This window comes from Montipora capricornis, chromosome 10, assembly GCF_036669925.1.
Source record: "Montipora capricornis isolate CH-2021 chromosome 10, ASM3666992v2, whole genome shotgun sequence".
In the NCBI taxonomy this organism is placed as follows: domain Eukaryota; kingdom Metazoa; phylum Cnidaria; class Anthozoa; order Scleractinia; family Acroporidae; genus Montipora; species Montipora capricornis.
The window spans coordinates 53,992,146-54,014,740 of NC_090892.1; the positions used below are offsets into that span (position 1 = coordinate 53,992,146).

Here is a 22,595-nt window from a genome sequence, read left to right on the forward strand (position 1 = left end):
CACCCTTTCTTGCAGTCTCAAACAATACATTACAAACGGCACAGCTCAACAAGATCAGACTGAAAGCGTACTTATTATAATGACTAGCTCCATGTGCGGGCAAGATGAACCAAATCCCGTGCTTTGATTGGTGACCTGAGCGGACAAGATGGAGCCAGCACCACAGCCAGTTGTAATTAGCTGGGAGGTGGTTTTGATGAGGGGGGAAAACCTGAGTACCCAGAGAAAAACCCTTTTTCATGTTGAGATTGACTGAAAGTCAGTCCATGTACATTTATGACTACAGAGGTAGGGGAAGAGGGTGGGGGGGGGGGGGGGGGAAGGGATCCACTCCAGACTGACTTTACAAGGAGTAGTACTGCACAGTGTTCACCCAGATGGTCATCCATCCAGATGTTACCCTGTCCAACAGGACTTAATAACAATGGTGAACAGATGGGAATTGGTGTTTTCCTTTGGGCTGATCATGTGCCATATATCAATGCACCTCTTACTAACTGAGATATTAAACAAATTATTTCTGGAATTGCCCCATGTTGGCACACTCAGTACTCAAGCCTACTTTTTAATAACGTGTTCAGTCCCAATAGTGCAACTTACAGAGTTTACTCTGACTGTCTAATTCCAGACGATTTTACTTGCCAATGCCCCCCCTCCCCTCCCCTCGGGGCTGAAAGGGTTAAATGATGGAACATCTGCCAAGTGTTAATGGCTATTGTGATTTGTTTATTCTATTTTGTCTTCATTGAACTATTTACAGGATTTAGAGTATCTTAGTGAAGGCTTGGAAGGACGGTCTTTCAACCCTGTGGCCCTGCTGTTTGACCAGTTGTTACGCCCCAACGCTGACCTTGGAAAGGACCAGGCATCTTGTCTGAAGTGGCACTATAATGGAAGCCGAGCGATGAAACATTTGGTGTTGGGAAGTGGCCCTCCTGGTGGATGCTGGCACAATATGGAGGGTTCGCAGCTAACACTGAGTCTTAACAACTGGTTGGAACTACCAGGTTGCAACTTTCAAGACTGGCTAAGGGCTCACAGGTCTTTAACAGTGAGGAAACCATGCAATCTTGTCACCAATGGTGTTAAAAGTGATGGATACAACTATGATCGTGCCACAACCAGTCATATTGCTCAGTACTACAAGGACTTCGTCACAAATACTAACATTACATCAAATTTTTGGAATGATGCTAAGGTAGTTTCAGTCAAGCGTTTGCTTCAAGGAGATTGCACTGATTGTCGTTGTCGAGCAGCAGATTCTCAGAGAGATGGCTGCTGGGAGATCAGAGGTGTCCGCACCTATGCGGGAATTCATGAAATGTTTGTTGTACATGCATACAATGTTGTTCTTGCTACTGGCAATAGGGTACCAAAGGTCCTTGGTATTTCTGGGGAAAACCTTCCTTTTGTGTACCACAAAATGGATGCCATCGCAAGATACTTAAATGAACTCGCTGATCCACCACTTTCAATGGATCCATGTCTTGTTGTTGGAGCTGGATTGTCAGCAGCTGACTGTGTGCTGGCTGCACGAAACAAAGGGATCCCTGTCATTCACACTGTTCGTAGGCAAGCAAATGATTCAAAAATCATTTACAACCAGCTCCCTGGTGTGGTGTACCCAGAGTATTATAAGGTTGGGCAGATGTTGAAGGGAGAGATGACAACTGCCTATGGCAAAGATAGCATGTACACAGCCTACACTAAGACTAGCCTGGTTGAGATTCGCAAAGACAAGGAGTGCGTTTTGAAGAAGTCAGATGGTACCCTGTTCAAGCAAAAAGTGTCCAGTGTCTTTATCTTAGTCGGTGCAAAGCCAGACCTCTCTTTCCTCCATGGAGTAAAACGACTTGGTGTCAAGGGCTTGAAGCCAGTTGACAGCAAAGAGAACCCTATTGACATAAATCCTTTTACATATGAGTCTGTCAAAGAACCTGGCTTGTTTGCCATTGGGCCACTAATTGGTGACAATTTTGTACGCTTTGGTATTGGCGGAGCATTAGGCATTGCAAATCATTTAATGAAAGAAAATGAATAGTTCCTAATTGTCTAAAATACTCTAAATACCTAAGAACCTTGATATCCACTTAACTGTGTGACACCTCAGGTGTCCTAGGATGCCCCCAGTTAACGAGTAAAATCGTCTGGCGTTAGACAGAGTAAAATCTGTCAAGTGTCACTCCCAGGGGTCAATGGGTTAATGGAGGAGACATAGTTTTTGACTGCTGAGGAGCAGAAAGTTTCAGAATTGAAATTTCAATTATTTGATTCACTCGCAGAACAAAGTCTTTTAAAAAATATCAAAGATTAACATCGGTGGTAGCTGTCTGTTTTGCCTGTAAACATAGGAAATCTATGGAAAATGTGCAAAAGCAGGTGTCTATTGGTACAAAAGTAGGCACTTCGAATGGATCTCATACAAAAATCTTTCTTGGTTGGACAAGGGTGCTGGAAATACTTTCATTTTTAGGTTAAAAAATTGTATTAGCCCTACATGGATATACATTAATTTCATAGAAAATTGACCTCTCAGACTCCAATCAATAGTTGCCTTGTCTTCTTTGCTTCCTTGAGCAGAAACAAACAGTTGTTGATTAGAGGTAGCACTCATTTTTTCTAATCCGGATAAGTTTCAGAGAAGTTAGGCTAAGTTAAATTCAAGAGGGTCTCTGTACATTTCGTCTGGTCGGTTGACTAGCTTTTACAGGTTTTTTAACCACGGCCTTCTTTTATCTAAACATTGAAAGCTACCTCAATTAAATCCTTGCCCTTGCTTTTTTTCCTCAAGGCAATTGAAGTTTTTGCTCAAATGAATTTAAATGAAGCATTTTTTATTTTTTTGGATTGTAGGTGAATTACAGTAAACTAAGTGCTTTTCACCTTGCATTCAAAATAATGTAATGGGGACTTTTAAAGACTGAAAATTATGGTTCAAAATTTTTCATCTTCAGGGGTAATTAATAGGATGTAACTTGTAAGTACATTTTCAGGGACATTATAATACTGTAGAATTGCGTAACATGACTGGCAGCCATTTTGAGTTATTGAAACAAAACTAATGACTTAAACTATTTTTGTCAAAATATAATTCAGTTCCAAAAAGATTAGACGTGTGGTTTACCAACAAGGCTGCTTTTTTTGAAAAACCAGTATGGAAGGGTGTATTTAGTATTTTATAACATGAAGACATGTAATGAAGGAAATAGGTCTATCCCCTAATTTAGGGGACGCTTTTCTGCAGGTACCGGAAAGCATTTTGTCTTTGGTCACTTGGAATTAGTCTTTATTTGGAGTTAGTTTGTTTTCTGTCTTTTGTTTTACTTAGGGTGCATTCTTTTGGGACTATTCAAGTTATTCTTATTCCAGTTTACAAATAACAGAATACATGGAATACCAATTCCACAAAGAACGCATCTGCCAAGTTGGTCCCAAAAGAACATGATTACTGTCTATATTCAGAGTATTGCTATTCCGGAATAGTCCCAAAAGAACGCGCCCTTAATTTCTGCTCCAGTACCTGCAGAAGCTGCCTAATTTAGGCACACAGAGAATAAGCTGTAAAATAGTTCTACCATGGTTGTAAAGGTGACTAAAAATATTAATGTCAAAAAACAAGTGAGACAAACATAGTGGTGTCAAGAAAAATGTGCATGTAGTCTATCCTTGGACAAATTTTCACAGAACTGTGTTGACTGTAAATGGACAAAGGGACACAGCTTTTGTGTGGATGTGGAGGTTAACCCACTGATTCCTGAACCAAAATTGTCTGGCGTTGGACAAAGCAAATCTGTCAAGTCTCATTCCTAGGAGTCAATGGGTTGTCGTGCCTTCTTTTTTATAAAATAATTAGGATAGTACACACGCACTCATTGATCAATAGCTGTGTTTAGATGAGAGTGTGGAAACACGGCTGTGACATAACACGAATGTTGATTGGTTATGTATTTTCAGACGCACGTTTTGATTGGCTAGTAGGAAATATGAGCATGTATCAAGAAAATGTTTCAATCAAGACATAAAAAAAACAGCATTGGTTATGTTGGCAGATGTGCATTTTGATTGGCTGGTAGGAAATATGAGCATGTATCAAGAAAATCTGTTTCAATCAAGACGTGAAAAACACCATTTGTCTCAATATTTTCTCAAATTATTTTTGAGAAATATTTTCTAAAACCAATAGAGGACTTTTTTCCGTGTTTCCATAGCCTCATCTAAACACTCGGGGGATTTGCGAGAATTTTCAACAGTTATGCAAACCCTTGACTGCAACTCGGGTTTGCAGAACTGTCTCGAATTCAGCCATCTTCCCTTCATGTTTAGATGAGGATATGGAAACACAGAAAATGACCTCTATTGTTTAAACAGCCTAGCTGTCCTATTTATTTTGAGGTATTTATTGTTTTCTCTATCCCCGCAAAATAATATTGTTGATACAGGGCTGTAACCGTTTTCAGCACCACTAATGTATGTATGTACCGGTATATATAATTTTCTCCTAGTTGACCTTGGATCAGAAAAAAGGAAAATGTAACTCTCAAGCACACTTCACAATGCTTTCATTAATTAAAGAATTCTCAACTTTTGATAGTCTCACTTTTAAGTTGTTCAGGTTGTTTGTTTTAAGGAATTCTTTTCGCGCCCGAAAAGCCTTTTGTGAAACTGGCAACCGCTTGAATTGGAAAGTAGAACTTTTAACATGTGTTAAAGCCAACAAAAAGAAAAATGACTGTGAAGTTTGACGACTTAAATCCACTCCGTTCTTCGGATACAAAGGGAATTGTGACACTCTAAGATGGCCCGTAAAGTTTCGGGACTTTCGAGAAACGGGCCCCAGATCCCGATTGTTCAAAGGGTGGATAGCGCTATCTACTGGATAAATTGCTATCCACTGGATAAGTCAATTGGTTTTGCTATTGTTTATCCGCTGGATAGTGATTTATCCGTTGCATAGCGTTATCCACCTTTTGAACAACCGAGGCCTAACCATTATTATTGAACCAGTCTGTTTCCATATTTTTTCTCTCTCCCAGGAAAACACAAGGTTTTTAAAAAGTGGGATTTTTTCATCACAACAGTACAATAATTATAGCAAGCAAAATTTAGTTTTAAAATGTTAAAGGTTACTGTTCAAAGTTCACCGATGGAAGACAAGGATTACAAACTTTTACCAAGTGGAGAAGTGTCCAATCGCTCAAGGAAACTATGCCATGTAATAACCAACTTACCTCACTTGCTCAGAACCGTAATGGGGAATAATGGCCCTCAGTAGTTTTTGTACTGACCAAGCTGCACTAGGTCCATACTGCCACGACCTCAGGCCAATATTCCCCAGTACGGCCCTGGTGCTCGGTCAGTAAGAGGTTATTATTTTGTTCATTGTGTCAGAGATATCTCATACAGACTATTATGAAGAGCCACCTTGTGGAAATGCTGAATAAAGCCATTATTATTATTATTATTATTATTATGAAAGACACTTGAAATCAGAAAAAAGAAGTTTGACAATTTTCTTTCACCATTGCAGTTACAAAGGTTACTTTTAGGGAATTTGATGACATCAATATCTTAGCCAAATTATGAATGACTAAAACTAAGCCAGACAATTATTTTATTTTGGAATGGAACCACTCTTCAAGCCACATTTGTTAAGATCGTAATTTTTTATGTAATGATCAAATTCAACAATAATCTCCTTCCCTTCCCTTGTGAGGCAGTAATATCCAAAGGATAAATGGGGTGTGGTTGGATTTGTTGCTGTGGGAGTTTCATATTGCATGTATGGATCAGTTTAGGGGATACAACGGCTGTTAAATTTCACAGTTGTCAACCGTTAGCTCCCCAGAAAGGGACACAGGCAATTTTATCAAATTTGACAACATGGGGCACCAATGGGTAAACATTCAATAAGCAACTGATTCTACAGAGCCTAGTTGTTCAAAGTATGGTTAGTGTAGCAAGCAATTTTTAACCACTGAAAGAAGAATTTTGGACGGTGAAATAAAGCAGAATGGAGGGCTAGCAAAATAATGCAACTACACACATCCAAAACACAAAAATGAGGTTTAGAGCACTCTACATGTAATTCTGGCAGAAGTGCTTGATACCTTTCTTTCCAGGGACAAGTAACTAAATTTCTTCCAAATAAACTGCACTACATGTACGAAAAACATTAACTTATTGTGGAGTGGATCATCCCTAGCTATTCGAAAAAAAGATGCAAACTTTCCACCCGAGCTCCCATGTGCCCACTCAGCCATTTATGGTATGTGGCTATACATTGTATACCAGAGGGATGGTCGGAGAAACGTTAACTCTGTAGTTAATTCTGTAAGGGGGTGTTTACATGATACTGAAGCGACTTTTGCACTGGGCACGAGAATTCACTCTGGTTCCCTCTCTTACAGACTGAAGCTCTGTTCTAATTTTGCTAACATGACACCACCAAAAAATGTCATGCTGGGGCGACTGACATCGGCGTGAGTTCACCCCAGTTGCAACACCAGAGTGAACATTTCGTCCTGGTGTGAAATCTGACAATGGTATCATATAAACGAGGAATGACCACTCGTTCTGGTGTGAAATCGGCCTCCTGCAGTGCACATGCTCTTTTCCAATTTGGATTCACGCCTGTATCTGATCAACATGTGGTGTCCCTTCATGTAAACACGATACGGATTCACCTAGTCATCATGTAAAAGTGGTATGACATCAAGAAGTCTCACTGGTGTGAAACTTGTGCTGGTGCGAGTTTTCTCATGTAAGCACCCCCTAAGATCAATACAAGGCCGATTTGATCACCAAACCAGAACACAGGAATGACCTGTTGCACATGTCATGCTTCCTTTAGAAGTAGAGAACTCAAATCAGACTAACAATGAAAGCTGCTAAAAAATTAATAATTAGTATTACCACTGTCTGGACTAGCACCATTAATAATAATTATTATACTGTAAGTAGAAAGTTACCGGGCTATGAAAAATATAGGCAAGACCAACAAGGTTACTGGACCATGAATCTTTGATATATTGCTTGACGTATGCAATGGTGTTCAACCGGATCCCACAATGATGAGAATTGGACTTTACTTTGGAAAGGAGGTGTAAAATGCAAAATATTACCATTCATTTCAGGTCAATATGCCTCAATGACATTGGAAGAAAATTAAAGTGCAAACAGGTCCAACATTGATGCACACTTCTAATTAGCTTGTGTTAGGAGTTGTTGGATCAAAAATTTCACTAGTTTCAAACTTGGTTCAACATCTCTGTACCACTTGCATCATGTTACAACACCAAACAATAATTATGGAGATGAGTTGATCAACAACATTTGCACCTCTTTGTTTGCAGCTTATTACGGAAAAATTTGAAATTTTCCCAGTCAGGAACACTAGCAATAGAGAGATCAAGCATCGCTTTTATGTGAAATGGCAAACGTGAAACACTGGGTTGCTACTTGTCGTAAAAGCATGAAAATTATGTTATTCTAACTCACCTCACTCTTTTGAAAAGTTACCATACCGTTACCGTGAGCTCATATCAAACAAGCTTCTTTTATTTTTGGCAAAACACAAATTTTAGTCCAACATTTGCCGTGAACGCGATGCTTTATCTCTCTAATGATTATGACAATCACGGCAAAAGAATCTCACATTAAGGTGATGATTTTTGTATAATCTTTTCCTACTGACAACTTGAGCAAGAAAATATATGACACTGTCCTACATGTAGTTCTGAACCAAGAAAACCACTCCACGAAAAAGTTTTTCACTGACAGAAAACCATTTATCTTTGTACATAGTCAGATCTGTTTGTGTGTTACGGACTTTTTCACCAGGCTGCTCCTACGTTCCTGCTCATTGGAGTGGTACCACATTTCCCTCGGATGCCAGTGATTTTCAATAGTTCACTTGGTTTCCTCTCAATTTCAAGAGCACTTATGCCAGGTATTATGATCTTTTTCTTCATCCCAGTAACACAAGCCTGTGGAGTTGTGCCACTTTTCTTTCATATAGAAAATCTTAATGTCAAAATAATGTAAACAGTATGACAAAGAATGTTTTCTCTACTGTTGTTTGCTCTTCAACTGAGCTCTCTTCTGTGTAATAGCTTGAAAACCTGACTTGATGCTTGCTACTGATCTTCTTGATCCACATGTTTCACATTGAATGAAAAAAATCCTAGTTTCCTTCTGAAGAATGGTGTCTGGTGAACGACAGGTGTGACACGTCACATACTCCTCTGTTGATAGCATACAAAGCAAAATTAACAATGGTAATAATAATAATAATAATAATAATAATAATAATAATAATAATAATAATAATAATAATAATAATAGAGCCAGCCTCTGCGAACAAATGCTATCAAGAAAAATGATGAGACCGTAAATCATAATGTCATACATGTACAAATGTCCAAAGCTAGCCCAGATGGAATACAAGCACCATCATGACAAAGTGGCCAAAGGTATCCATTGGGACCTTTGCAAGCACTATGGAGTTGACTGTGGAGATAAGTGGTACACCGTATGAGCACTCCCCAGAACTAGTGGTCGAAAACACGAATGTAAAGATTCTGTGGGATTTCACTAGATCCAGACTGACAAGAAGATGCCAAACAACAGACCCAACATTGTAGTTGTTGAGAAGATCAACAAGATATGCCATAATTATTATTGACGTAGCGTGCCCGGGTGATTGCAGAATCGCTCTGAAGGAGAACGAAAAAATCAACAAATACCGCAACTTAGCAATTGAGATCAAAACCCTCTGGCACTTTAAGAACGTTGTAATCCCCCCGATGGTCATAGGGGCACTGGGGAGCTTCATAGCCATGCTGGAAAAGTATTTGGCAGGTTCATACGATGCAGAAGATCATTAATTTTTATTAGGATCAGCAAGGATCCTAAGAAGAGTTCTGGAATGCTGAGGTAGTTTGTACCAGAACCACCAGCAGAACAGTTGTAAATAATAATAATAATAATAATAATAATAATAATAATAATAATTAGCACCTATTCATTCCAGCACTAAGCCCTTTACAATAATTTGTGATGTGCAGCTAGTCAGTACTAAAAACCAATTAAAAATTTATTATACCCCCCGGTAAGTTTAAGCTACTTTTACTGTTTCAATTTGGATTGAAGAAATGCAGATATTTGAACTCAATCTTATGTCTGCTGGAAGTTCATTCCACAATCTAGGAACAGTGACAGAAAAGAACTCTGAATCCATATGTTTTGAGATAGAAAACAGGTATCATAAGGTGTGAGACATCACTGGATGACCGCAGATTTCTGCTTTGATGGTAATAATCAAATATTCCCCACAAGTATTTGGGAGCAAGATTATTGATTTTAAAGATTTAAAAGTAAGTAAACATGTATCTTAAAAATAATGATTTGTTCTATAGGTAACAATTGCACCTCTATAAGTGTGGTGGAGATGTGATTGTCATTGCGTAAACCGACAATAACATGAGCAGCTGCATGTTTTGAACATGTTAAGCAACCTGAATACACTATCAGTAAAAGTTCATCAAACAATGTTCCAAAAACAAATCCTTAATGCCCTTCAAAAGGTCTTTGAAAAGGCTATGGGCATAAAAATAGACTAAACAAAATTAATAAATCAAAAACCTTGATAATATAAATATTTGAGTAAAAATAGTGATAAACCAAAGGAGCAAACCACCAACTTACTTATATATCTTCTAAGGACATTTTCAATCTGTTTTTGCTGGAAACGTCCCTTGATAATGAGCTGATTATTACCATCAATAGAACCACTGAACAATAAGACAAGCAAAAATCAGTAATTTTAATACTAATAATATACATGAAAAAATTCATGATTTCATGATTTCATTTTGAGACTAAAAGTCTAAAAACACAATTAAGAGGTGCGAAAATGAATAACAAAGGCCAAACACGTTGAAAAGAAACGAGTTTGCAAACGCGTTGGTTTTATTTTCAAATGCGCCGGCTCTTCATTCTCAACGCATTGTCAACACGTTCTCAACGCGTTTGATGGTTCGCTTATCTTTGAGCCGTACTGTAATTCTGTGGAAAAAGAAACCTAGCATTCTGATTGGTTAGCGAGTAATGAAATTCAGCAATAGCCAATCAAATGCAAGACTTAGATGGCACAATTTTTGCGTGACATGCATGCGTTGCTTGCCTAACCAATTCAATTTTCTTCAAGTATAATTATTATCAATAAGTAATCACATGATTTTTCTCATGCTACACATACAGTAGTTGGAATAAAAAGTAACTTAAAAAAAAAATGAAAGACAAAACATAGGTGAAATTTTGTTTGTCTTTGAAAAAGTTTACTTGTTCTAATTTATTTCAAAATGCACTCAAAACAATGTGATCACCTATAAAAACAAAAGATATACTGCAAACATTGGAACTTTCAAAGGAATGCAAAGAAAGTTTGATAAACACATCATTCTAAAACAATGTTTTCAAACTAACAAGGATAAACTTAGCAGGAGACGAGACTCTTCTCCAATCATTTAATGAGGTACGAACATGTACAGTGACAGTGGTCAAACATCCCTGAGGAAGGGAAGGGAGGAAGGGGGGGGGGGGGGTGGAGGAGGGTGGAGATAGATATGAACATGCTCGTGACTTCTAAAGGTGAGAGCATTAAAGTCATACCTTGTTCCCAACTCTGCCAAGAGAAATGCTAAAAGATGTTTTGGTTGCCTATGTAAACTGCAAAAGAATGAAAAGGAACCCTTGGTTAAAAAGGGAATGTCACTTCTACAAGTCTCTTGTACATGTATTCCAGCATTCTGGGAATACAAAAGCTTAGTAAATAAAGTCATTCGCCTTACATTAAAAGATGGCACAATAAAATAGTTATGTTATTAAATATGTTATGCAAGTGCTATCTGTAAGTCTGGTTTATGAGATTTTCAAAGCCACAAAACGGTAGTAAGCCACCTAACATACTTTAACAATAGCAAATGTATAGTCAGAGGCATACACCTGGTAGACTGTGTTTTCAGTGTAGATAACATACATTTTACAAATGTCGGTGAAGTTTGCAAAAGACGTCTTTTTTGTGCCTATTCTGACCACTTGAGGGGGTTTCATGACAAATTTCTTCTTCTCTCCAGTTACCATTTCAGGATTCTTGGCACGCATTATGTCAAAAACTCTTCTTAATAACTGCGTAGAAGAACCAAAGAGCAGAGAAAATTAAATAATGTTAGTGGTTTTCAGAGGAATGCACTACAGTGAGTTGGGAAGCAATGTGTTCAGAGATACCGTTATCCAGAATTGATGTTGTGCATTGGTGCAACTTGACACAATTAGCCTAAAATGAATCTAATATTATTGTGCTACACACAAAAAGAAACCTCCAATATTTAAAATTTAAAATTTTATAAAAGTTAATAATTAGGGTAGTCCGTGCACTCTCATTGGTCAATAGCTGTGTTTAGATGAGAGTACGTAAACAAGGCTGTGACATCACACAAATTTTAATTGGTTATTTGTTGTCAATCAAGGAGTAAAATCTCCTTCATTATTCAAAAGTGCTCTTAATCCGATCTGTTATTTTGACAGCTAAATTTTCGGTGGCTTCTGTTCACCTTCATCAGAGCTGCGACGATCGTTACGGAAAAAGTCCTCGAGTGCTTGGCAGAAGATTGCCCAAAATTAATAAGTCCTTTCTGTGAACTGTCAACTGGCCAATCAAAATTCCTGATCAACCCTCATCTCATAAAGATAAAATTTTGTTCCTTTTGTACCCACATCATTCCCCACTGACTCCTAAACTGGCTGTAACCGGCCTAGCATGGTAAGCCCCGAATTTCCTAAACTGGCCGTAACTTGCTGTAAATATTACTATTATCATTATCTTGATTTTAGGCCTCTATCTACTCCCCCTTAATAAATCTGTATTTTTTTGCTGTTACAGAGATTTGGTAGGATAATTGACCAATCATTAGCTGTCTTGAGAGCAGAGTTTGACAGCTGATAAGAGACTCCACAAGGTCTGGCTTCTTGTCCTTTCGATCACATTTATTGAGGACTCTGAGGATAAAGGGAGGTTTTATGGTTTTCCTGTAAGGGGAGGGGATAATTAGTGATAGAAGATGAAAATGAAGATGAAGGTGGTGAGAACTAACAGAGTGATGACACGGATGCTGAAGAAACTGCTTGCTGGAATGAACAGCTCGGCAATATTCAGGTTCCAGATTTTGTGGCAGCCACTGGCCTTAATTTCATGTTAGACAATCGTAATGAATTTGATTTTCTCTTAGCTTTTATAGGAGACGATCTATGGGATTTAATGGCAACCGAAATGAATAGGTATGTGCCCATGGATTGCGCCAAAAGAGAAATCCAAGACAGTGTTGTTATTGCTGAAGAGGTCAATATTGGTGATTTTGAAACAACATACTGTATGCAAGAAACAAGTGCATAAAATAAAAAAAATGTAAAGAGAAGTGTTAGACAGTTTTTCATCCTCTTTCCTATAACTCAGATGACCCATATGCATTTTAAGAATTGTGGTGAACTTCTTTCTCCGCACATCCAGTATTTAGATTTTAAATTTAATGGAGGGGATAACCTAACCCATTCACTCCTCAGGCAGTCCAGGATGCCCCCTGGCGTCAGACATAGTAAAATCAGTCTGTCAAGTCTCACTTCCAGGGGTTATTATGGATTAAAAAAGCTCGACACCCTTGTTTCCAGAACCTCCTCTTCTGCCCAGTAGCTTACCACATGTACATGTACACACTGCGTACCAATTCTTACATTTTGTTGTTGTTATGGATGTCTCTAGAGCTTGGTTGCAAACCACTTTTGGCTAACATCAAGTTGCGGATTGCCTCACATGTTTGATGTCTACATCACTAACAAAAGAATGCTACTAAAAAGCATTGGAAAAATCTTCACAAAGCGTTGGGATTTTTTGTGCACCCGTTGGATGTGTTGAGAAAGGCGTTGAAGGTGCTAGAAAATCTGTTGTCTACCCGTTGATTAGCCATTGATTTTTACCCATTTAACACAAAACCGTTAGTGTACATGTATTTTTGCGTGAAAGGTCACTCATACCTCATCGTAAGTATAGTCCCTATCACTCCACGCTGGCCCATTGTCTTCATTACCATCCAATTCCCCTTTAAGTAAACAATTAAACACAAAACCATGAATTTCAGAATTTACCCATGGTCACAACCAAGGTGTCTCACCATAAATTGTGTAAGCACATTGTAGCAGATCCTTTGCATAAATGGCGCCCAAATTTGAGTAACAATACTGTATACATCCTTAGCCTCGTGTTTATGTTTCAAGACAAAGGATTTTTCTCATGAATGTGAGGCTAAGGATGTACATGTATGTATCAAGTATTGTTATTCAAATTTGGGCGCCATTTATGCAAAGGGTCTATAGTCTGAAAAATGGAGGTTAGAAATTGACACTTGTCAGGTCTTGACAGAGAGAATTTAATAAGTTACAAGGTTAGCTCAATTTAATATAATTTTATATTGTATTAACCCCATCAATGACATTCCAATATTAATAACAACTAAAATAATTGTCAAGCATCAGAGAAACGTACCCTCCTCTGCATCTGATTCTGCACCATTTACAGCCACCTTGACAGAATCAGCAATATCAGGTTCTTCAATTGGAACCTGCAGTCAAAAGAATGATTGCATTTAATACTGTCTTCTTAACATGTCCTTTGACTTAACTCAGAAACACACCTTTTTCATGTCATTTAAAACAGTTTGCAAAATGTATTTCACAAACAAACCATTCAGAACTGTTGTATTTTTAGAGTGAGTTTCAATTGAGTGTCGTAAAACCAAAACCAATGTAATGACTTTGGCCAATCAAAAAGGACAGAGACAATCCAGTAAACCAAAGAAAACTCGAAGTAATTACATGTAGCCGACACAAAGCGCGGGAAAATGTGCACGCGCAAGCGATGATTGGTTTTGGTTTCACTTCTGATTGGTTGAAAAACTTAGCGCGAGATTTTAGAACCAATCACTGCATGAAGTAATCATGAAGTAATTATCTAATTACATTCGACACTCAATTGAAAACCGCTCTACCACTAATAGCAATGAAAAAATTTATTCAAACAGAAATTTATTATGAAGTGATCCTCTCACTTATCTGGACAATTAATTAAAGCTAAATTTTGTCACTTATAGAGACAACTGAGTGGCTTCATAGCTCAGTTGGTAGAGCACTGCACCAGCATGGCAGAGGTCATGTACATGTAGGTTTGAATCCTGTTAGAGCCACCTGAATTTTTCAGGTGTCTCTAAGAGACAATTAGTGGGAGGTGCGGTGACCTAATGGGTAATGTGCTCGACTCCGGATCGAGTGGTCCGGGTTTGGGCCCTGGCTGGGGAACATTGTGTTGTGTTCTTGGGCAAGAAACTTTACTGTCACGGTGCCTCTCTCCACCCAGGTGCATAAATGGGTATCGGCAAATTTAATGCCAGGGGTAACCCTGTGATGGACTGGCATCCCATCCAGGGGAGGAGTAGAAATACTACTAGTCGCTTCATGCTACAGAAACCAGGGTAAGCTCTGGCCTAATGGGCCACTTGGCTCGTAAGCAGACTTAGCCTTACCTAAGAGACAATTGCTTAAATTGTCCAGATACCTGCAAGGATCACTTCTCTTTCATCTAAAACCCGCACTTCAAATACATGTATACATTAATTATTTACATGTGTATGAGTTGACCTTTTATGACCTCAAAATAAGCTCCAAAAATCGCCCTCGACTTATACACTGTATATAGGCAAAAGTTCCAGCTAAATAATTTATTCAGAAGTAGCATAAAAATTATTTCCTTTGCAGTGGGACAGGTTGCCTCTTGATTTGGTGACAAGAGATTAGAAATGTAAGCAATTCCAGCTGAATTGAAAAAGGATTTATTCAACTATAAATAGTGAAGATACTCACAAGCACAATTTTGAATTAGCGAATTGATATTCTTGGTTATCAATGTCGGAAAGCTCAATAGTCATCTGTGTTTCTTACGAACGTTTGACTGCTTTTTTGCCATAAAAAATAAGGGGTGGGGGGGAGGTTTGACTCATACACAGGATAATACAGTAATTCACTGACCTTCTTAATCCTCTTTTTTTTCTTCTTTGTAAAGTCCAAGTCTAAATCCTCCACACCTTCTATAGCAGATTCTCTCTTTCCTTCCTCTACTCCAGTCTCATCAGATTTGTTGTCCGTAGAAGCATCCTACAACATCAATATACAGGTTTTTAAAGGAAGCTCTACCCACTTTGCTGTAAGGCCTGTTTACCCTTGTTATTGGTGGCACCAAACTAACAGTATCAGGGCACAAATACATGTAGTACATACATTTTGACATCCAATTCTATAATAAGATTACAAGAGACACACAGCAGCCACATTTTTAGAATGATTAACAGTAAAAATCAACTGTAAAAGACGACATTTCGACTGTACTTCGGTCATTATCAAGTGAATGTTAAAATTGAAGCTGTTGATTAAGATTACGATTTTATCAGTGAACCAGAAGCAAGGGTGTCAAAATACACACAAAATCCACAGCTTTATCTTGTTAGTTGGACAAATTGTGGCATGTAAGCTGGCCTTTAGAGTGTTAACATTTGAAAACCAACCAGGAGTGCATCTTCAAGGCCTTCCATGTCATATGGTTTCTTTTTCTTTTTCTTCTTTTTCTTCATTCCCGAAAAGTCATCAAGATCCAAGATATCTATAAATAATTATGAGAGTGACATGCAGAGTTCTGTAGCAACGCAACAGATTTTTTATGTCGGCCCGATTTTTTTCAAAGCCGCTGCCAAAAATTGGGCCGACAAGTCACACCGTGTAAACCGGCCTTAATGCAGCTGTAAATAAATATTAAGTTATGTGTTACGCTAAGCTTAGCAAGATGATTTTGTAAGTAGCTTGTGACACCTAGTCGTGTTGTTAGCAGCTAACGAAGTGCATTGCAAGTAAAGTATTGTAAGTAGACTGTGTATTGTATATAGTGCAGTGTAGAGTTTGTAGTGTAGTATTTGTTTTGAAATTATTAAAAAAAACTCACTGCAAAAAAAAAAACCAAAAAAAACCAAATGATTAAAGACTGTAAAAACAAAAAAGGCTAACACACTGTATAATTATAGATTTTGCCAAGCCTAAAAGCGGAGCTCCCGTTTCTAACCCAAGAAAGCAATATAGCGTTTATGGAAATAATTATGCTTCTGCATAAAGCACAAAATTAATCATTATTCGTGTGTACAGTTTACAGTGATCAAACACATCAAACATCTCTGAACTGACAGAAGTAAACAAACAAGCCTTGCAAACAATAAATAACAATTTAAATCAACAACTAAAACTGAAATTACATGCACAGTAATCTCCTTCACAATATTTTCCGTTTGACTGACAATCTTTACTCCCTCTCTCTTCACTTCAGCACAACAGCAAAAATCTTTACTAAATAAAAAGTCAACCTAAAGTGTAGTAAATTTGCTTACTCAACTGCAATTTCACAGTCAAACAAAGCAGCTCACAACTGGACACCCATTTCACACAAAAAGCCTATAAATGTGATTGTTGAAATATGTCAGAATCTCTGTCAACATGGAATTGCAAACGTTCAGTCAGGCCTTCTTCCTTTTTTAGCTAGTTTCACAAAAATTAATATGTCAGGTGGTGAGGCACATAAGGAAAACATCAAGCTTACCAGAAAGCTACAACTGCTGTAAATAAGTGTTTTCAGTGTTCGACACTAACGATTGCCCTACTGCCTGGGGCGAGCAAAATATATCTGTGAGCAAGTAAAATAAATTCAAAGACTTGCCCGATCAGGCAATCAGAATTTTTGCAGAACGATTTGATTTGCAACGAAGAAAGTGACTGGTAATAGCAGTCACTGCAAACACAATAAAAAATAATGTTACATCTCTTTGCTGTCATTCATCTCTCTGTTAAAAATATATTGGTACAAACAACAAAAGAGATTGGAAGAAACATGTTCGTAGCAGCATCTTTCTCTGTGCAAAAGAAATGTTTGTTATAATGCAACCCAGTTTTCCCATGGCCAAATACAGTGCAGACCAGAAATATGCGTCCTACGCAGACGCAAAACGCACGCGCGTTTTTTGCGCACACGCGTTTTTAACTGCGCGTTTCCAAACGCGCATTTGATGCGCGTTTTTTCTTTTGTTATGCAAACTCGTATCGTAGATGTGATGTTCATTGTTCCACGAAACATTAAACAGACGATAAAATGAATATTTAATTTCTGTGATCAACTTACCAGAACATTTGAATTGAAGAGCGGTGTCAACTGACCATTGTGAGTTTTCGAAACGAACCTACAAAGTTTTAAATTCTTTCGACATTCACTGAATGAAAATAATAAAACTGTGTTGTCATCCTGCAGCTGACCACTGATAGTTAAGTCATTTTGACCTTTCTGTTGCCGAAACTGCAGTTTGGATCGTTGTCACAGAAAACGCCAGACAACGGAGAAAATAATTATGTAGACGTAGCTTCTGACTTTTCCGCCAATTCTTTGCAATAAAAGTGCTTTGCCGAAAATTTGTGGAGCTTAAGAATTTCGGGGAAAAAAAGAAAACAGCGCTACTGAGGAGTTTTTGTAACATCCCAAGTTTTTCGCGAACGTCAAATACTGAGAATGGCGCCACAGAAGTCGTCATGAGATAACTGCTTCGAGGCTCCGACAAGTAAACATTTGGTTCAGGCTCAAACAAAAGAAGACGACATTAGGGCCGTTCTATGATACGAGAGAAAATAAGCCGTGGCTTACTCTAGCCGCCGCGTACATAATACGCGAAAGGGACTATTTATACGAGTATAAACTCCCAGGCCAGGATAAGCCGCGGCTTGAGAAAGCCGTGAACATTTTGTACCATTTACATCAGGTGTTCGCGTCTTATGTAAGCCGCGGCTTATTTCCCTTTTTTGTCACACAGGGTTTCACTCCGTATGCTTCCAGCCAACCCCGTGTTAATTCTCCTCCGTAAAGCTTAACTAAAGAAAGAAATTGGTGCAGAAGATATCTTAAAGGGGAGAATTTCCAACTCCGAGCGCATTCCACTGAATCTTGCTGAAGTAATACAGCTTGAATTCGCAAAAGGACACAATGCCGAGACGCCTTTTGAATGTCACGCACGCATTACAAAAATTATTTTGAAATATACGAGAAAGTACCGGTATTACAGATGGCGTAAGTAAGTTTTGTTTGCGAATGAATATACATGTACTCCTTATTTCGTTGATTTTACTGCATTTCACTGCGCCGTTTGTCCAAGTCTTGCTCTTAGCGATATTTGTTATTGATCGACTAACTTTACTGACCGTCGATTTCTGTTGGCAAAACCGATGTCTTTCAAATTGAAAATAATCCTGTTTTACGTTTTAATCACAGGAAAATATTTATTTCCCTCATTATGTCATTTGTTGATGCAGCGAGAAGTGAAAGTAATTTTCAAATGTCTGAAATTAAATATGAAGCAGAAGCGAGTGCGTTGTTGACTCGAATTTCACTTAGAAGCACGCGTTACGTTATTTGAAATTTTGTCAAAAGCTTCACTGTTGACATAGCCATTGTCTTTCGCTGAAACTAACAATAAAACTTAAACAATGAAAAGACAATGGGCCAACTCATACATACTAATTATCTTTGATGAATGCGCGTTTTTGATGCGCGTGTTACAAACGCAGACGCGTGTGCGCAATTTTCGTATGCTCGTTTCGCACGCGTTTTTTGGGACGCATATTTCTGGTCTGCACTGTACGCTATGATACTGCTTTGTCAAAGCAAAACTGTCAAGGCTACTAGAACACCATGGTCACAGAGAAGGAGTCACGTCTGTCAAACCCATTTTTACAAGCCTCCTTTGAGTTTTTATGGGCAACAGGTCCTTCCTCGGTTTCTCTCGAGGATTTCTTTGCTTTAATTTCTCAAATTTCATTCCCTTTTCTCTTGTGCTCTTTTCTGCTCTTTATCCTATTGCTCGTCACTATATGATTTCCCGCGAGAAAAACGCAGGTTGCCAAAAACAATGCTGCCACATGATTTCTGGCCAAGGAAAATTGTCTAAACACTCCAGTCCCCAGAGGCTGTCCTGCCTTCCGACCTCCAACCCGACAGTCTGTAAGGGCAGATGGACATAAGCACGTATGTGATGTCATAATCAAAATTTCTTGCATGGATAGATTTCCCAAAAAAGCTTGCCCATGGTGCTCTGCTGGCGCACTTTGCGTGCCTGAGCTCAGCTACACTGTATAAAAGCACTCAATGGCAGAGACCATTCTATGACTAAGCCTAATTACACAAAAATGATAACCATTTTGAGCTAATTATATAATGCATTTATTTGAAAAAAAATAATAAAGTGTAATATTGATTCACTGTAAAATAATAATAATTATAATAATAATAATAATAATAATAATAATAATAATAAATTGTTAGCATAGGTAATCACATGATTTCAAGGGCAATTTGGAATAAATAAGCAGGAGTAAATTTTTTCAAAGACAAGAAAAATTACATGAGATCATAGGGCAAGTTCAATTTGTAGTCTTTGCAAAGATTTAGAAGTGCTTATTTATTCCAAATTGCATGAGAAAAATCATGTGATTACTTATTACTTACTTAAAAATTTTAAATGGTTGAGCAGAAGAAATGCACGCATATCATGCAATCAGGAAAAAAAAAAACGCCATAAATTGCACCATCCAGGGCTGACGTTTGATTTGAAAACAAGAGATTTGATTGGTTCTTACCAAACCCTATTGTTTGTTTATTGTAATTTGCACTGGTGTTACACTTGAACTGGACTGCTCTTTGCTGACCAGAATAGTAATTTTTCCATGTATATTATTAAGGACGTAAATATTCTTGATAAATTTCAAGACAGCAACTTTTACCCAAACGTCTCGGTTCGATTTGACACAATTATAGATAATGACTGATCAGGGTAATGTAATTTAAAAAGAAAAGTTCAAATTTATACATTGATGGAGAGCAAATAAAATACATGTAGTATTGAAAATCAAATGGTGGTTTCCTCTATCCATGCACTCAAATTTATGCACGATCGAAAGAAAATGCACGAGAGGAAGAGATTAATTAATTTGAGCTGCTATACATCAATTTTAAACTTAAATATAGGGAGCAGCGTATCAATAAAGAACAGCGATTTCGAAACAGAACAAATGTGAAGATAAAAGGTCCCTATCAGTATCCAACTGTAGATTTGATCCCAACATAAATGTTGATCACCAACAAATTATACCTTTGTCATCAGCTTTTTCCTCCGTGACCTCGTTGTTTTTATTATCAATCTCAGAGACAATTTCGCTTTTGTCTTCCACATTGGTGTTTTGCTCTTCAAGAGCGTCCAGATCCAAGAAAACCTTCTTCTTCTTTTTCTTCTTCTTTGTAGTATCGAACATCTAATTATTATAGAGAGGATTTCAAAGCGATGTTAGTACACATAGAGAGAGTTAAATACCAGTAATTCTCGAAAGTGCACAATAAATAAGAGCTGTATAATCACCGCTTCGTCTTCTGCCATTTTTATGTCCTTGCCTGTCGCAATAAATGCAAAGATCGCAGAAAATGAAGGATTTCTCTGAAATTGGAAGATGATAAGCAAGTTTTCACATGGAGTTGCGTCAGCCCATCTGCGCATGAGCAGAAGGTCAATTCATACCCAGTCTTTAGCCCAGTCCATATTTCACTTTCAGACGTGTACTAGCCGCTACGGCGACGAAAACGTCACTTCAATTTTTGAGCTGTCGTAAGGGCCGATTAACACGATACGATTTTGTCGCATGCGACAAGCTCACGACAGGCCTACGACATGACTTACGATTGTCGCAGCGTGTTAAAACATGTTTTAAAATGCTACGACATTTTTTCTGACGTACACAACAATCGTAAATCATGTCGTGGGCCTGTCGTAAGACGTTGTCGCATCGATAAAGTCGTACCGTGTAAATCGGCCCTAAGAGTTTCACGATGTTTCCATCTCGTTTATGTTGTACAATGTGGGCGAATTATCGTATCACCAGATTGGTACGTAAGCATTTGAAACAAAGAGAGAGAAGGAAGATTTACTATTGTTTGTTCACGTTGTCGTCAAATCCTGAAAATTAGTCATTTTACGTTGTTGTTTTGAAGAGTACGGGAGAGAAATGTAAAAAAATGCGTTCCACAGTTACTTTACTTTACTTTATTGGCCACAATTCATGGAGTGGCAAGGGAGAGGAACAGAACTTTTCGTCCTAATTGACACCTAACCCCTCTATCCATAGATGTAGCGTCATCATTTTTTCCTCTTCTAACCAATAAAATTACTGCTTTTTGGCGTTGTCTTTGCCATAGCCGTCCTCGTTTCTTTAACTTCGTAATCTTAGGGTTTCGTCACGACGTATGCTGAAACGAACTACTTCCGTTCGTGGATTGCGATCAATCAGAGACCGTTTTACAGTTTTGGATAAGTCGTGGGGGTGAAACGCGCGACAAAGCTCTAAGACCTGCCTGGGTGGCAGGCTCGGCCACAGGAGGCTCTAAAGGGTTTTCCTCGGGTAACAGTAGATTTCCAATAGAAAAACATTGCAACTCCGCCAATCCTTCAAGTTGGGCAACATTTCATATTTGTTGCTGCGAACACCGGTGAGCAGCTTACTAGTCTTGACATTTGGGATCCATGTGCCTTAATACCAGGCCCCAGTTGTTCAAAAGGTGGATAACGTTTATATCCACCGGATAAATCACAATTCAGGGGATAGCGCACTTGGTTTCGCTACTGGATAGTGATTTATCCGGCGGATAGTGAAATCCATCGTTTGAACTACTGGGGCCAGGGTTGAGCGAGGTTGAGCCAGGATAAAATTCACTAGACGAGCTCACAGTACTCAGGCCCAGCGGTTTTCGACGTCAATGATACGTAGGTACTTCATGTATTTCCTATTATAATGTTTTTTATTAAATTAGGCATGTACTTTCTACAATATAGTGATTATTTATAATTTTTAACAAATAAACTACATTTCCATCGTCACAGTAACTGATTCTATTTTCGCAGCACTACGGTTTCTTTTAGAAAGTACTAGTCTAGAACTATTGCTGGTTTCAAATCGATGCCATGATAACGGTATAGCGCTGCTAAAGGATGGTGCCTACTATTGTTATTGCGCATACGTTCTGCGCATCTCGAGATACTCGGATTTCCTATCGGCGGTGCTTATTAATACAGGGATATTTTTGCGCGGTTCAAAACTATGCGGAGAAAACAGAACTTAGCAAGTGCTCTTGGTATCCAAAAAGAAAATTGGGGGTAACCATGCATTTTTCACAGATAGTAAAGCTTCAATTTGGCAAAGAACACCATAAATTGATTTGTATTTTAAAGCTTTTTACAAATATTGTTGATTAATTATCTTCGAAAAATACGTGGTTACCCCCAATTTTCTTTTTGGATGTCAATAATACTTGTTAAGATCACATATTCAGGAAACCGCGAAAAAATACCTTTGAATTGGTAGGCACCGTCCTAATA

General features: G+C 38.2%; 2 protein-coding genes across 5 annotated transcripts in view; one reads left to right on the forward strand and one right to left on the reverse strand.

Annotated features, from left to right (window-relative positions):
- The window catches only part of LOC138019816 (oxidative stress-induced growth inhibitor 1-like), a 23,958-nt gene extending 19,373 nt beyond the window's left edge, over window positions 1–4,585 (forward strand). For all 4 annotated transcript variants that reach the window (XM_068866729.1, XM_068866726.1, XM_068866725.1 and 1 more), the window contains exon 4: window positions 761–4,585. In XM_068866729.1, the coding sequence (XP_068722830.1) occupies window positions 761–2,041 (1,281 nt within the window). In that variant the 3' untranslated portion in view covers window positions 2,042–4,585. The remainder of the gene's footprint in view (window positions 1–760) is intronic.
- A 992-nt stretch (window positions 4,586–5,577) lies between these two features.
- Window positions 5,578–20,714, reverse strand: LOC138019817 (eukaryotic translation initiation factor 2 subunit 2-like). Its single transcript, XM_068866730.1, has 10 exons — window positions 20,589–20,714; window positions 20,325–20,484; window positions 15,663–15,757; window positions 15,130–15,255; window positions 13,595–13,670; window positions 13,087–13,151; window positions 11,039–11,187; window positions 10,672–10,728; window positions 9,706–9,791; window positions 5,578–8,243 (listed from the first exon to the last, which is right to left on the reverse strand). Exons 1-10 carry the CDS (start codon window positions 20,604–20,606, stop codon window positions 8,068–8,070), a joined length of 1,008 nt encoding a protein of 335 aa, XP_068722831.1. The 5' UTR covers window positions 20,607–20,714; the 3' UTR covers window positions 5,578–8,067.
- Between the last annotated feature and the right edge of the window lie 1,881 nt (window positions 20,715–22,595).

Excerpts from the sequence above, each read along its gene's own strand:
- LOC138019817 (XM_068866730.1), bottom strand. Across the intron at positions 15,758-20,324 it reads GGAAAAAGCTGATGACAAAG|ATATCTTGGATCTTGATGAC; the intron begins GTATAATTTGTT and ends AATTATTTATAG. Across the intron at positions 15,256-15,662 it reads GCCTTGAAGATGCACTCCTG|GATGCTTCTACGGACAACAA; the intron begins GTTGGTTTTCAA and ends TTGATGTTGTAG.